Source organism: Anopheles darlingi, chromosome 3 (assembly GCF_943734745.1).
Source record: "Anopheles darlingi chromosome 3, idAnoDarlMG_H_01, whole genome shotgun sequence".
NCBI lineage: Eukaryota > Metazoa > Arthropoda > Insecta > Diptera > Culicidae > Anopheles > Anopheles darlingi.
In genome coordinates this window covers 36,773,374-36,789,471 of record NC_064875.1, presented here as the reverse complement: position 1 = coordinate 36,789,471, position 16,098 = coordinate 36,773,374, and the positions used below count along the sequence as shown (strand labels likewise).

Genomic DNA, 16,098 nt, shown 5'->3' with positions numbered 1-16,098 from the left:
GTAAACGATGACTTTAAATTAAATTTCAATTAGCTTGATTAATAAAACTTACTTTCATAACAAATTATACAATCGATTTAAGATGGTGAACTCTGAAGGATACATAATTATAAATTAAAAGATAATATTTGAAGAATATTGTTGATAAACGTTGATTATTGGAGCAAATGGCATCCTTGCTGGCTTCAGTCTCTAGGATAATAATCAAAGGGCATGCGCGGCGCCGATACATAGACGGATAGATAAAAGGAGGGGAATATTGTGAAATGAAGAAGCTCAATGAAGTTGGTGCCATCGCTAGCATAAGTTGGGTGGACATTTTCACTGGTAGGTGTTTTTAATTTCGAAGGAGAGCGTTTTTAAGTCATTAGGGATATTACGGATTATTACCGTTGGTTGATGTAACAAAAAACAGTCTTTATGTTGCGTTTGTAGGACCTTTTTTATTAATTATCGCCAAATGTGGCCATTCCTCTATATAATACAAGAGTAAAAAACGCGATTGCCACAGAATATGGTGATGCTGGAGAAATTATTTTGAAGCATTAGTGTGTCACTGTGAAATGATCTGTAAAATGCAATTCTTCCGACAGATATCCCATACTGTTTATAAGTTTGCGAAATGTAGTGCAGGGGATGTATGATGCCGTGTTCAGATATACGATTTTTTTTTATAAATTATTTGGCCGATTGTTTCTTCCCGGTTATACCGGCTTGAAAGTTTGCCATCATATATAACTGTGCATAACATACCCAATTAAAAATACATAATGGTGTGGTGCCTCCTCAGGAAAGTTCTGTACTGAGAATCTGTTTTTGAATTGAAAAATGTTGCTTCCGCATCAAGGTTTTTAGTTGAATGATTAAAGATAAAGCCTTTTCGTAGAGTTTTTGCAGTCGTACACATTTGTGAGTACATACAATAGACAGTGTACTATCACTGGCATTGCGGGCCCATGATATATGAGGATGTGAGAGTGTCCGGAGAATGTCTTCTTAGGATAAAGAACATAGATTAACACGGAAAAGTGCAGAAAACGTTTTCATCGAAATAGCAGATATCTATGGAAGCACATCCCACTATTGAATTATTCTTATTCGTTTGAAATTGACAAACATCCTATCGAGAACTCTGAAATCGGAATAAATAGCGCATCGGAATAAACCAGAAATACAGTGAAAGAGGAAACATCGTGAGCCCAACCTGACAGTCCGAGGAAAATGCTTATCCGGTGGAAAAGTAAAGACAAAAGTGCATCATCAACATCATCATCATCAAGCACGTCCAAGAAGAAAAGGAAAGGACGGGAGCTTGGTAAGTATTCTGCTATTCTTGTTAGTATCTTGTGTTCTGCAAATGCACACCCTCAAGATTCGATGCGGCCGAAATCAGTGCTTTCGTGAATATTGCGTGCACTTTGATCGCAGCAGTGCATGTAATTGGGTGCGGTTTACCTTTAAAGCAGATCAATTTATCGCCTCAGGCCTTAAGGTAAATTAAAATGGTGGAATTCGCTTGCCAGAGATCTAGTAGATCCAGAATAGTAATATGTATCCAAAAAAGGATCTAATCTAGTTTTTTTCTTTCGTGCGTAATTACATTTTTCAACCAACGGGATGCGACATTGAGCCGCACCTTTTTCTCTTGCTATCAATGCTGAATTGGAAAAAAAACATTAAAATTATTTAGTATATAAATATATATATATAAATATATAAATATATATATATATATATATATATATATATATATATATATATATATATATATATATATATATATATATATATATATATATATATATATATATATGAATTATTTATGTCTTACTGAAAATAAAAGGTAACTGGTGTATGTGTATTTATCTTAAATAAATTATGCTAGAATTTTCCAATATGCTACAATAGCGGTATTGTTATAAACTATCACTTATTCATAGAGGCTTGTAATTCTAACATAATATTTAATATTTGAAAAAGTAGTTCAATTCAGTTTTTAAATGACTTAAATAAAAGAAAACGACATAAAGTTATGACAAAGATGGAAAAGAAAGAACTTTAACTTTTTTTATTGATGAATTACGGACGGAGCCGTATTTATTTAAAATAAATTATAAATTATAAACTGAGAAGGTATGCATTGATCCTGCTGAATCCTTATATCGGGGAGCTCGGATTAAATTTTCCAAAGAAACCAGCGCTTTTGTATACGGCGAAAATTTAACATATTCGTAGTAGTTCTATCACATTAATAAACTGTACGATGCATTTTTCTATCTAATACAATTTGCAGAGGATGACTGGCAAAATGATAAAAGTAACAGAAACCAACCCAACGATCAAGGTAATCGACAGATTAATAGATCTCTTGAATGCATTGACTGAATATACGATCTTACCTGCGGCTTTGATTAATTGTCGGTGCCAATGAAAGGAGGAGATGATAGGCGACGATCGGCACGAGGTCGCGAGGATCCCCGCCGACACACTCTTGGAGGAGATATGCTGCAATATCAAGCTCAAACGCAGGCGCCGAACATACAAAGATCGCTTGACTTTGAGGTAAATATTGTTTACAGAACCGAATTTTTAAATGACGAATGTGTTGGATCCACACTATTTAAACGTTGTCTAATTACAGAATCCACAAATGCGTGTTTACACCCCAACAAATCAGGGCCCTCTATTTGACGATGATCCCGGTATTATGTCCGAGGCTGAAACGGCTAGTACAGGCTTTCGTCGAGGAGGAAAGCAACGATCATCATTGCCGGTTGTTAGAACGCCTTCCAAAACGCTAGAACGACCCTTGGGACTTGTATTCCTGCAATACCGGTCGGAGACGAAGCGAGCCCTGCTGCCTAACGAGATTACTTCCATCGATACAGTACGCGCACTGTTTGTACGTTCCTTTCCTCGTCAGTTGACCATGCAGTATCTTGAAGGACCCAATGTGAAGATCTACATACATGATTCAAGCAAAGACATGTTCTATGAGTTGGAGGATGTTAGGTATTGCTCTACGGAAATCGTGAAATGGGATTACTGATATCCTAACGTTTAATTGGATTTCTTTTTTTATAAGATCACACCTCCGTGAAATTCGTGATAGGTCGGTGTTGCGGCTGTTTGAATCAAACGAAGTTAGTGCCCCACAAGTACTGCCAGGTGGACAAAATATTCCACAGCCACTTCAACCGGCCCCTATCTCCAGCCAATGGGATCAGGAACAGGTAACAACAGGAACGCGGGATAAACCGTAACATCTCTCCGCATGTGCTTCATCATATTTTTACATCAATTTCAGAATTACTTCAGTGAACCGGAATTCGACTCAGAATTTCAGCATCAGCACATTCATAAAAGCAAGGTAAATTTAAGGCAATTTGTATTAACAATTGATCATTTATTACATTTATCAATATATACACTTTTAAACTGTCCCTGGTTATGGCTTTCGTAAATATTCTAATAATGTACTGATTGAGGTATTTCATCCATTCTATTGTGTTGGCATTGCGAGAAAAAGTACCTTGAGGGGTACACGATTCACAAAAAATGCTGTCCTAAAAATGGCCACAGTGAGTGGACGCCTTGGCCTGTAGAGCTCCATCGAGTTCTATTGATGCATCTTTCCAAGCAAACACTAGGGCTTTCGCAAATGGTTCTGGAGTGCATTTGGTACAGATGTTTAGTACTGCTTTCACTTCCTCCTCAGCGGGTTCTTTATCATGTTCTCGAATTTCATCCTCTATATCGGTCTCTCGACCAACCTTATTCTTGAAATCTGGCAAACCGAAATCGGCCAAGCCATCGAATATATATTCCGAACTCTGTAGTAATGAACCATCGTGAAGCTGCACGACGTCTCGCTTAGTTTTTGTATCGTCTGCAGGGGTGTCCTTCGTTTGCCGTTTAAAAAGCTTCCGAGCTGTAGCATCAGTCGGAAGTTGTACGATCGAATATGCTCCGTCATTACCGGATATGTCAGTGAATGAAGTGGTGTCCGGGAATGAAAACTTAGTTGAGGCACTCTTGACAGATGTTGGCAATGACAATGGAATGGTATTTGGGAAGTGGTTGATCACATTGCCGGATACTAGTTGCTCTTGCAGCAACCGACCTCCAGTACTGAATTGACCATTAACGAAGTTGGTTGTTACGGTGCCAGTGGAGGGGCTGAATCCCCCAACCAATTGCGAAGGCAGACCTTTCGTTGGAATGCCAAGGCTTCCGCTATTCTGTTGTCCATTAGCAAGATTGATCTTAACACGTGTTGGAATTTGCCCATTTGCCAAAAGTGGGTTCGCAGACTGTGGCGATGTCTTTAGGAAGAACGAAAATGAGGTTTCACATGAATAGTTACGCCACAAAATTCCTTAGTAGTAACTAGAACTCGATGCCAGAAACATACCGTCACAGGTGTACTAGGCGTAGGGGAAGTAACTTCTCCACCGTTGATGTCAAAATGATGCACATGATGATGTTTATGATCGCGATGTGCCTTACCAGCACTTAAGGCAACTTTGTAGATTTGGACTGCCGTTACTTCGAAATGTAGACCAATGTCAGTCGGACCGGTAATGGAAGGTCCTCCGGAGAACAGTGTTCCATGAGGTCTAATTTCATAACCAACCAGCTGGTTAAAATGAAAGGTAAGAAGGAAAGCACATTTATGAAGTAAGAGTATGTCTCACAGAGTAAATGCAACTACGATTATCAAAAATTGTACCCAGAAAAAACATAACACTCTGCATGGTGTTTCAAGGACACTGGAACCAGTTTTGACTCACCCGGTTATGGAATCCGCGCCCTACACGCTCTGATTTGATCCAAAGCTGCCATTCGCCGGTCTTTCCATTCCAAGACGCACACGCATGGTGCCACTTTCGCATTTTGAATGGATAGTTCAACCTGTTTTTATCGACATTTGCTATTATCATGATGCTTCTGATATTATATAAAATTACATTCCTTCCTTTGAGGTTCCATGAAATACCCTTTCTCTTACCTGAATAGTGATTGGCCATGAACAGCAAGGCTTATATAGCTCATTCCGCCATTGTTCGAAATCCAGAGCTGCATTTCTCGAGGTTCATCGTCGACTGTTTCATGAGTTCCAAGCCACAATTGACGTTAAATGAACAGATCAGAAAAAGAAGATTGTTGAACCATTTTTTTGAATTCCCATTTCTTCTGCAAACTCTAAAACTAACTAATTTGCAATCCTGTGCTAGCCAGTCGGCACTTTGGCATGCCCACGTTGGCATGCCAAAACGTGGGTTAGCACAACGATAAGTCAACAGCAATTGCATCAGATTGAACGCAACAGATTGACTGTATTTTATAAATACACATATTTCCAAGTAGCATAACGGGAATTACAGTATTAGCTGCCGTGGTCACTACTTACCAGAATAAGTGAGGATCGTATGATCGCCTGTGTGATTAGTGAATCGCATCCACATGCATAGCGTGAACTGAGATAGGGACGGTAGTTTGTTCGCGTACTTCACCGTACCATCGTGATCAAATGCATATTTTTCAAAACTGCATGCATCCTATAAAGTGCATGGAAGAAATCATGTTAGGTTTGTTAGGACAATGATTTAAGGAAAAAAAACAAAAATTTGTGAATGTTTTTCTCTTGGCTCATTGCTTCGTGAGCTCTAAGTACTTCATACGCGTTTAATTTTTTTTGTAACCACATAATAACCTTTAGTTTCGTCCGTCCTTATATGTGAAAAAACACATAAATTTTTTTATACTTATATCTCTTTGAAGGTTGTTCGCTTTGAATGGTACACTCTTTGTGGGAAGGTTGTAGTCCTTGAATTGATTCTTGAATTCTTGATACAAAAACCTGTTCTGCCGTGAGTTTTATTTTCCATATAATGACTATATGGAAATTAATGCTTGGAATTATTCCTCGAAAAAAAAATCCTTAAAAACTGAATTTCATAGATATCTTTTCTATATTTCATACACCCATGCCCATCTTCTATTTTGCAGTATTTACTTTCGCAAAGTGCACCTTATGTGATTTCTTGCAACACTGCTCAAGACATACAAAGGCATACGTGCGGTAATGATTGCTTTCGTTGCAAAACTCCTGCCATTACTATCGTGTCCGCAACATGCGCCGAGTATGTCGGTAGATATTACATCATCATGGACTTTGCGCCGACTTTTCATCACTCTGATACTTTCTTGCTAGGCTCTTGGAGGATCTATCTTTTACCAAACGGCATTGTTGTGTACATCATACCATGTTCAATCATTTTTTTTTACCTATGCGACATATTTCTTTCGCTACCTTCAATAGAAAATAACATGGTATGCAAATGGACAAAATCGAACGCTTTGCGATATAAGTGATATTGAGTATTTTTGTAAGTCAATTGTATCATGAAACCCCGATTTTACTTACGTGGCCCCCTGCAGTATCATCCAAAGAGGAATAAAAGAAGTCGGATCCTGTGAGAATCCGACGTTCTTCAGATGAATCGGATTCTGGAAGCAACAGCTTAGGAGCACTTCCCACTACTGAAGTTGCCAATGAAGGAAACAAATTTCCATGGTAGGTTGTGATAGTTTTCTGCGGATTTGATGAGCAGGACGAAATAAATAGACACAGAAGAATTGCCAGTTTCTGCTGCCAAACCACTTCAAATTTACGGTGAAACATTTCACAGCCCGTTTAGAAATCAATGCAGTGAAACTTCTATTGTAAAAGCCACGTTTACTGAATGCAGTATGTTGCACTGCTAGACTTTTCACAGATGAAGCTTAGCCGAATTGCTCTCTACTGCTTGTCCTTACTAAAGCAACAGGCGAATGGTCACAACATAACACCGAATATAAGAAATAAAGCGAAAGATCGTCACATTACCGCAGCCGATCCACTACTGAAACACCACGGTAGTCCGTTCACTCAACGAAGCCTACCAGGAGCGGCGTCAAGCTGCTTGCATTAACAATGGAGATGGAAGTAGATGAATGGCTGAACCGTAACCGTAACCAGCTACCTCACCTTCTTGAAGCTTCGATGATGCCATGGAGGGACATGCAGTTACAGATTTTTCAAATATCGTCTTGAAAACATGATCAAAAATAAATAACATTTGAAATTAATTTTTTAAATTTAAGTTTAAACTGCTTCAAATTTGGATTTTGGATCATGATTGGGCAAAAGATTTATCTTATTAGTTAGGTTATAATATTATTAGAGGTGATGTGCTAAATATGTACAAACGAATGATTTGTGCGTTCCGGATTCCAGTCCTTGCTTAGTTCTTAGTCTAAGTTATTGCGAAACAACGCGTAAAGCGGTGTCCATTGGTGTCATATGTTCCTTGCAATGCCGGTCACCGATGCGTAAAAAATCAGCACCCAGTTTTCGGATCAGTGAAATAAGCTGCGGCTACGCGCATTGGTAAGAAGCAAACAAAGTAGAGGACTACTGCTCTACATGTTGAACCCATTCATTGGAGCTGGCCGAATGGAAGAGCTTTGCAGTGAAACAATCTAGTTATGTAACTGACATCCAAGTCGGTCGTTGTTTCTCAAATTGCTACTTTGAGATGAAAAAAAAAAGATCCGAATGTTTATCCAAAACCATAGACATTCGCTTCGTGTAGACACATGATGGGAAGATGATCGCATTGATAGTAATAGTTATTATTCGATTTAATATGAATAATAACAGACGTTAAATGATTGCTGTTGTAGAAAAATTAAACCAACAACTTTTGTGTAAACAAAAGCATAATGTTTCGTTCACCGCAGTCGACCTGAATGCAGTGAGCATAACAATAAAGGAGGACTGAATGTAACAGTTCGAGACAAATATAACCGGGGGTAGCTCTACGCTAGTGCATCCGTAAGATGGTTGATGTAACTAGTTCAAATAATACACATAGCTTCAATCGTCTGGAACGATCAGGGGATTTACGAGCCGTAAAATGAATGGAAGAAATCGTAAAGTTGTCATTCTGCCAAATATCTGCAATCATCTTATCATTTACTACGGGTATTATTTTCCTTAACGGCCTCCTTCAGAAGTTTATCTACTGCTATTATGCAGGTTATCTCGAAGTGTAGTTAGTACCTCACACAAAATATTGATTAACAAAGCATATATTATTTAGAAAAGAAAGTGCAATGAACACATACTGGGACTTTGCATTTAATGTTTTTAAGAAATATGGCTATGTATGGCTATGTTTTATGACATTGGTCGCTATTGCCCTAATATTCCGGACGGCTAAGATACTTAAGTTTTTTAAGACATTTTTTTTTTACATTTTTCATGGATGCTGATTTTTTGTTTTTTGTTTATTGTTGTTTATTTCTTTAACTCATCGGCCATAACGGTTTCCATGAGACGTGTTTTGGCTGATAGTTGCAAGATATGACAAAAAATGTTTCGTAAGTGATAAGGTGGTTAACTGGCTAAGTTACAAATATCCCCACAAGGCGGAAACAGGACCGTGACAAAATGACTAAGTCATAATATTTATAAATAGGTCAAGAGTATTATGTTAATTTTTTGGATCAATCGAAACATAATTGACAAAGTTATTGATTTTTTTTAAATAGCTCTTTCATGGCTCAAAGCATATTGCTACTTTGAAGCAGGGTTATAAAACCCTACGATTTCAAGGCGGTGCCCATCGTAAAATAAATAAAATAAATATTAGGACAATATGAAATTTTGTCCATCATAAGTCGCCTCACCATCATAAGCATCTTAATCTGTACACTATTTGCCACGTGCCCCTCGATTTTTTTATCAATCTTTTTGTTGTTTTTTTTTGTTATAATTATATTAAGCTCATATTTTAGTAAAATGGTAAAAATCATTACTTTTTCAACTTCAAAAAGGGTGTTCAAAATTGAAAAAATGCAAATTAAAAAAAACAAACATTTTGAAGTTGTTATTATTATGACATTTAAAAAAAATGGATAATTTTTTGAAAAAAGTCTTTAAAAATGAGCTTTTTTGGACCACAATGACCATAATTCTACTTTATTATGTTCAATACTGTGATAACTGCTAATCTGCCACTAAGCCAACCATTCAAAGAACATTTTCGGAGCTTGGAAGTGTATTGTACTTTTTCTCTCCTTCAACTTACAGCAGCCTACGAAAACCCCATACTATGTAGGTACTACCCAAACTTTACCCAGAGGAATGTATTCAGACAGAAGCAAAGGAACTATGGGTAAGACCATGATGCAAATGATTGCATTTACAGTAAAAAGATGCACTAAAAGACGTTTAGCATGAAAATTTTACACTTTTTGATTCTATCAATAATTAAAGAATAAAAACTGCTTTTGTTTTAATTTCTTGAATGAACAGGGAAAAATTTCGTTTGTTAAATTAATTAAAAATAATTATTTTTTTATGTATTAATTCTTCAGGGGTTTCTTCAAAACCAATTCGTTCTTATGGGTCACGCAACAACATAGCTGCTCCAATTCCATACACTACTGAGCAGTTGTACAACATTCCAGGTATGCGCTTGCTGAATACTTTCTTCGCTGTTTATTTCAAATTCATTTTACCTCGTGGTCGCTCTTCCCATTGGCAGATGGTTACATGAGCTCCCCAGAGCGAAGTGGAACATCAAGGGGGGCTTACGAAGAGCCATACTATAGCCAGTATGGTACTCGTGCTACTACTGTGGCTCCGATTATAGATGAAGAACAAGGGTATTTTCATGTTTAATTATTAACATAGTGTTGATTATTATTTTTTTTTAACATATATAAGGACGAAACGAAGTCGTAGGTTTATAGTTTTGATTGTTAAAACGACCCATTTTTTTGGTAATTCAGGGACATATCCATCGCAGACGACCAGTATGCTATGTATGGTGTGAAAAATGTCGGCCGCATTCCTCGAGTTGTACAAAACCAAATGTATGATCATACAAGGTGAGTTCAGTATTGATAGTTTCTTCCTCTCCTTCGATACGTAGCGTTTCCACTCGTTTGATTGAGTTATTTCTACATGCCTGGTGAGTTAACATACGACTCGGCAAATGTTACTAACATCCGATATAAATTATCTGTAGTAAAGTGACCGAGCGTATCTGTATCCGTGACGTAGGACAAATAACGTCTTCGTCTCATGAATGGCCTTTTCTTTTTGAATGCTGACGTAAGCGTTGCTGTACCAGTAATTGTTGGGTGGTAGTATGTAGTGCCTACAAATGAGTATATCATGATGCCAATATTATTTTATGCTTATATGGCTTTTGTACTTTGCTGTATTTACTTACCTTTGCTCTTGATGGCTTGCACAATCATGCACAATAAATATCCGGCAAAGGCTAGAAAAGCCAAACCAGTGATACTGATTTGCAGGATTTTCTGTATTTTAGATGGCTGCGAATCCCATTGTTCTACCGGAAAACTTTAAAATTGTCAAAGAGCAATATGGAAAATGAAAAAAATATATAAAAGGAATAAATACAATTTCCCGGGCGTAACGAATACCTTCTTCCGATTATACCAATGTGCGGCTGAAACAAATTTTTAGAACGATCGACCTGCGAAATTTCACGACTTTCCAAAGACACACGATCAGAACTATTACGAAAGTTATTTTTAATCTGATTAATAACACGCTGTAAATGTAACAATCGTTTTGTTGGAAGCCCTTGCAAGTAGTGATACTCATTCCACTGAAGCAGATCATCATACTGGATTAGGACGTTGCTTTTGTTCTTTGAATTGATTCCGATCATTCCCAGAATCGTGACCCACAGTCCCCAAAACACTACACTTTGAACCCAATTGGCCATGTAGATATTTTATTTATGAATATATTTATATCTTTTCGGAATAATCACTTTTCGTTTTAAATTTAATGCTAGTATTGCTTGTCATTGAAACAAAGTATCTATTTGTAATAGTCAGACTTCTCACATGCGCAGCTCACCACAAAATGCTCCTACCATAACAGTCAGTTTTCTTCTTCGCGCGTCGCGCTTCGCTTAAGCGGAATGTTGCGACAATGAACCCATTAAGAGATAGGTAGATATATAGTTTGATATTTAAAAAACAAAAACAATATTTGTTAAACATATAACTCGCCATTAATTAGAAAAAATAAGGAATAAAAATAGAACGATTCTATGATATGCAGGCCTTCAATAGTGACTCCATTATATTAAATAATCCATACATTCGAATATTCCAGTACTTTAATATTCCTAAATTAATTTACCCACTTTTTTCTTTTAAACAGTTGTGCATGTTCTTTTCAACAAAGTTTTGAAGGGATAATTGTAACTGTTTTTTAGTTTCATAATGCATATGATGCATCAGAAACGATATGCATGCATGCATGCATTCCAAATGTTCCCAACCATTAAATTACTCTTTTTTCTTGGCTTCTTTTCTTCAGATCTGAAGACCTCCACAGAATACGCGTCGAACACATGGAACGGCAGTTAGCAAACCTTACAGGGCTGGTGCAGAAGGCCCTGACTCAAAACCCAACTATACCATTAGTTAACAATAACCCAAATATTCTAAACATCCCTGGACAATATCGAAATGGTATGCTACAATGTCGAAGTAGTTGTTTTTTTTTGATATTAGATCTTTAAACTTTATATGTCATTTTTGTATATTAATGTTTCAATTTGTGTATTGTTCAAATGTGTAAACGATGGTTGAAACATACCTTAGTTCAATATTTGGTTCGGTGTGTTAAAATACTGTTTAATTGCTTTTTTTAAATTATAGTCTTTTGACTATGCTTACATGCATTTTTTTTCGCTCATATAAGTGCTTATTAGGATAAAGGTGTTCAAGTCGTTGTAGGTTTTGTTTACATATATCCAGAATGAGAAATATGTAATAAATTTAACTAAGTCAGACGCTCTTGCTATGCTTTCAAGACTGAATCGTTAGGTTCATTCAAATCATTTGTGGGTTTATGTATGTCGTTCAATTTTTTAAAACATCTCTGTAAATCAAAAGTTGAACAGTTACTCTTCTATTCGATTTTTTACATTTTAAGCAAGGTGTTCGTTTGCTTTTCGTTTCTTTCGAGAATTCGAAATATTCACTATTCACGAGTATTATTTATGTATTAGTACTTCATTCATTCATAGATGCATAATTCCTCTTCTTTCAAAACACATCTTTTCACGTCCACATTGATCAACAAACACTAATCATACAGCTGAAACTACTGGAGATGGTACGATTTGCACGCGTGACAAACCGCCTAAATTGGGAAAATCAACATGTCGTAAGTTCGATCATTCGAAATTTTATCAATGCTCTACCCCACTTTTTTTCTTCTTTGATTCCATCGTCCGTATTCCATTTTTATCATCATTTTATCCCTTCCCCCACTACCCATAAATGGAGGTACTACCTCCATTCACCCTCCATCACTTAGAATTTTGACCCGTTTCATTGCGAACAAGACAAAATGGCATTTTTAATATCAAAAGTATCACTTCACCTTTTGATTTTTTATTTGAATCATCCTTATTATTGTTTTTATATACTCAAACGCGGGCTCACCCTTTTTTTTACATGACACTTTGTTAATAGTAAATGGTCAACACATGGTTGTTTTGACTATTTTCAGTATATTTCAAGCAATGAAGGTAGTTTGGAAGACTCTGTAATGAAAAATATTCATAGATATTGTTGAGCTTGTAGAGTAACGACCCTTTATAGAAAATTTGTTTATTTTGCTGTAAATAATAAAAATCATCGCTGCGCTTGCTTAAGTACTAAACAATTTCAGGCAATAGTGTGTGATTGTTTATTGCATTGTTGTGTTACAATGAAAGAATGCTTTGAATATACAATCGATTACTTTTAAAAAGTAATTAAAATGTTTATTCTTCTTTCTATGCTTTTGATTTTTTTTGTGTTAAGCAGTATAACAGTTTGAGCCCCTATAACTTCTTTTCGCTAACACGAAGGAATCCTATAAATAAATCCTATATCCATATTTTCTTTTCAATGATACAGCATTAAGTGCATTCATTGAGTAATATTTGAATTTAATGTTAAATGTTTACAGATAAATCGGTTTCGTTTGAGAAATCTGTTTCGTTTAGCGACGACATTCAAGGAGTACCTAAGTCTCATAGTCCACAACATTCTGGTAAGCGAATCAAATGTTGCTTCGGGCGGCCCTCCCAATCTGAAATGATTAAGTAAATAATTTTGTTCTAAATGCGTTGGAATGTATTTTAAGCGGATTCAAAACCACCAAAACCTGCAATTAAATCATCTACCTTACCAAGAACATCTTCGCAAGGTTCGCTATTCAAAATCCTACAACTATTCGGTGTTGCAAGCATGAAATTTAAAATAATACAATAAGTGATGTTATATTTTCATTTTTTATCAGAGCGTGACCGCTTGAAACCTGCACCCCCACCAAAACCCCTAGTTATGATTGCAGGCAATCAGTATCGTACCGACCTAACACTCGCTCCTGAAGTGTATAATCAGTTACGCGGGTTGCAGAAGAAGGCTATGGATCTTCGCACGGATGTGCGTACTCTTCGACGACTAACACAAACACAAGCAGTTGCTGTTCGAGAGGATATTAAGGATACTTTCATGAGAATACGTGCTACATTGCTATCTAGCACCGGTTTTGTTTGGGGACAAGGCGACAAAGAACTTGTAAGTAAACCTCTACTATGTGTAAAAGTTGGGAGCAATTATCATGCGCGAGCAAGGGTGTGCAAGTACCTCTTCTTTCACGTGCTGACGCGAATTACTTTCTAATCATTCACTTCTGCGAATTGGCGGAGCCTGTAGTCTCTGGAATAATATGGAATCTTGGTGAATACTTTAAAATAGAAGCAAGTGCCACTAGCGTGTATACGTTTGCGTATCACGCAAAATGTACCGGGCCGATCATCTTGTTACACACATAGTTTATTATTCCCCATTACATGATCTGACATCCTTTTCCCAGGATTCTTGCCTCTCTACCACCCACCACTCCACCCATTTTGAAGCAGGTTGGTGGTAAATCAATTGTTCATTAGGTATTTTTAACGGTACTGCCAAAAAAGCGAAAGAGAGAGAGAGAGAGAGAGAGAGAGAGAGAGAGAGAGGGAGAGAGAGAGACCTAACCTAGATTGTTGTATCGTTAATACTCAAAGAGGTAGGGTTAGTAATTTTGAGAGTTTTACCCCTGATATCGGACCCTTCGTGCCCAATAGTTTGATGGTTTTTACGAAGTTATAATTCATTACAGACACACTTCGAAGTATGGAGGATTTGGTTAACCGTGGAATGACTGCTGGTTATAGGATCTTAATCTATAACCAATGAATGACAATAGCTTTCTTAATGTTTTGTTATGCAAGGCATCTTGTACTATCCCCACACTCTTAAGCTAATGTTCCACTGTTTGACGCGATTGTACGTCTAGATTTTACAATGATATCGTGGTAGAAAAACGATAAGATAGGCGGACCGCTGAAAGGAAACCAATCAGAGTTCTTATCAAACCATAAATATGTATGAAGCCGGGTAAAGCAGTTAGTCTTCCATAAAATAGAACATGATTTCATCTATAAAACTCCGTCCAGACGAGCAACAAAGTTATCGCGATAACTTTCTCGCCCTACTGTTTACATACGATTTGACAGCTCCAAAAGAAGTTCTCGCTCGTTCTCGCTTGCTCGCTCTCTACACGTGCATTGCAGTTATCGCGATAACTTCTCGCCGGATTTGTATGGGATGACGTTTGTTTGCGAAGTTCTCGTCGAGAAATTCTCCAACATTCGTCATCGTCTGGACACGGTTTAAGACTACAATGACCATTTATTCAGAATTTCTTTGAGTTTACATACCAATGCAAATGATCCCCTTATGGCAAAATCGTCTCCTGGAGTTTTTTCGGTTTATTCATACATGATACATTCATAGCTCATTTTAATGCAGTGCCACGTTGGTAACAAATTTTCTTAAAAAAAGAAAGGGTTAAATATAAAAAACACAAACCATATCGTCCCGTTCTTATTGATGTTTAAAGAAGGTAGAAGGAAGATTAACTTTCTCCTAATTATTTTTACTCTCATCGCTCCTCTTTTAAGAAAGATTACTTTCATTGTTGCATTGTGCATCATTGTGAATTGCGGCTTGGAACATATTTGAAAGTTGTAAGATATAACTGTTCCATGTGAAAAATAACAACATTGTTTTGAAAATTCCTATCCAAACAGACGAACCTTACTAGGGAAGAAGAAATCTATAAGCAAGAAGTTATACGATTGGAGAAAGATTTAGCGGACTTGGAATCATCTGTAGAAGGTTTACGTGGAGAAGTAATTAATAGACGAACTCGTGTTAATATGGTAGCAGTTGAAGATATGGCTTTGGTTCTTAGTCGGGCAAGGTACTGTAATATATGAAATGGTTACTGTAGACTTGGAGAAGAACGATTCATAATCTAGATACTTAAATTTTAGCAAAACCGTTGCGGAACTGAAAATGCGATTTCCAGTATTACAACAAGGATTGCGGAATCTGATCTCAAGCGAAATGGACCGTGTTTGTCAAGAAGAAACCTTCCTGAAAGATGAGCCTGATCGTTTGGAAAATGCCCTAAGGCGCTGTAAAAAACTAACTGGAACACTTGTAACACTAAAAAGGTACTATTGTTTTATAATACCTTACAGATTGCGAGTGTGATAACTTACACGTTACGTTTGACATGTGTGCATTCTACACGTGTAATAGTCGCATAGGATTAATTTTGTTATGGTTGACTTTGTTCCATGATTACTGATGATGAGAAGGCTTGCTAGCGTCCAGGAACAACGCTTACCTGTCCCTGATACAACAAACACTGAAGAGATACTGAAACAGCCTGAACCGCACAACAACGTTAATAAGGTAATTGATAAGCTTGAACCACTTTCGCATATCAAACAATCTTCCTTGTAATGACAATCTATAAACAGCGAACTTAGCATTAAAAACCGACTATAGTTAATAAAACTTCCTTCTTTGCTATTCTATGCCTTATTTGTTATTTTTTTGTTCAGATTAATTTCTTATACGATTATTGTTATGTTGAAA

General features: G+C 36.8%; 2 protein-coding genes across 7 annotated transcripts in view; one reads left to right on the top strand and one right to left on the bottom strand.

The window, feature by feature from the left end:
- Window positions 1–134: 134 nt before the first annotated feature.
- The window catches only part of LOC125955125 (coiled-coil domain-containing protein AGAP005037), a 28,664-nt gene continuing 12,700 nt past the window's right edge, over window positions 135–16,098 (top strand). For 2 of the 6 annotated variants that reach the window (XM_049686003.1, XM_049686008.1), the window contains exons 1-18: window positions 135–1,315; window positions 2,294–2,344; window positions 2,435–2,562; window positions 2,642–3,012; window positions 3,086–3,233; window positions 3,308–3,370; window positions 9,143–9,227; window positions 9,430–9,522; window positions 9,600–9,720; window positions 9,847–9,945; window positions 11,423–11,577; window positions 12,209–12,277; window positions 13,070–13,153; window positions 13,247–13,309; window positions 13,403–13,683; window positions 15,240–15,412; window positions 15,486–15,668; window positions 15,816–15,912. In XM_049686003.1, coding sequence (XP_049541960.1) covers window positions 1,222–1,315; window positions 2,294–2,344; window positions 2,435–2,562; window positions 2,642–3,012; window positions 3,086–3,233; window positions 3,308–3,370; window positions 9,143–9,227; window positions 9,430–9,522; window positions 9,600–9,720; window positions 9,847–9,945; window positions 11,423–11,577; window positions 12,209–12,277; window positions 13,070–13,153; window positions 13,247–13,309; window positions 13,403–13,683; window positions 15,240–15,412; window positions 15,486–15,668; window positions 15,816–15,912 — 2,358 coding nt within the window. In that variant the 5' untranslated portion in view covers window positions 135–1,221. The remainder of the gene's footprint in view (window positions 1,316–2,293; window positions 2,345–2,434; window positions 2,563–2,641; window positions 3,013–3,085; window positions 3,234–3,307; window positions 3,371–9,142; window positions 9,228–9,429; window positions 9,523–9,599; window positions 9,721–9,846; window positions 9,946–11,422; window positions 11,578–12,208; window positions 12,278–13,069; window positions 13,154–13,246; window positions 13,310–13,402; window positions 13,684–15,239; window positions 15,413–15,485; window positions 15,669–15,815; window positions 15,913–16,098) is intronic. The other 4 variants (XM_049686004.1, XM_049686005.1, XM_049686007.1 and 1 more) reach the window with 4 other exon arrangements.
- On the bottom strand, window positions 3,387–6,912 carry LOC125955129 (uncharacterized). The gene is made up of 6 exons (XM_049686016.1): window positions 6,431–6,912; window positions 5,414–5,561; window positions 5,012–5,105; window positions 4,794–4,914; window positions 4,415–4,639; window positions 3,387–4,325 (listed from the first exon to the last, which is right to left on the bottom strand). Exons 1-6 carry the CDS (start codon window positions 6,686–6,688, stop codon window positions 3,567–3,569), a joined length of 1,605 nt encoding a protein of 534 aa, XP_049541973.1. The 5' UTR covers window positions 6,689–6,912; the 3' UTR covers window positions 3,387–3,566.

Coding starts and splice junctions, on each gene's coding strand:
- LOC125955129 (XM_049686016.1), bottom strand. CDS start 6,688: ATGTTTCACCGTAAATTTGAAGTGGTTTGGCAGCAGAAACTGGCAATT. Junction 4,915..5,011: donor CATGGCCAATCACTATTCAG/GTAAGAGAAAGG, acceptor CGATAAAAACAG/GTTGAACTATCCATTCAAAA. Junction 4,640..4,793: donor GGCGCGGATTCCATAACCGG/GTGAGTCAAAAC, acceptor CATTTTAACCAG/CTGGTTGGTTATGAAATTAG.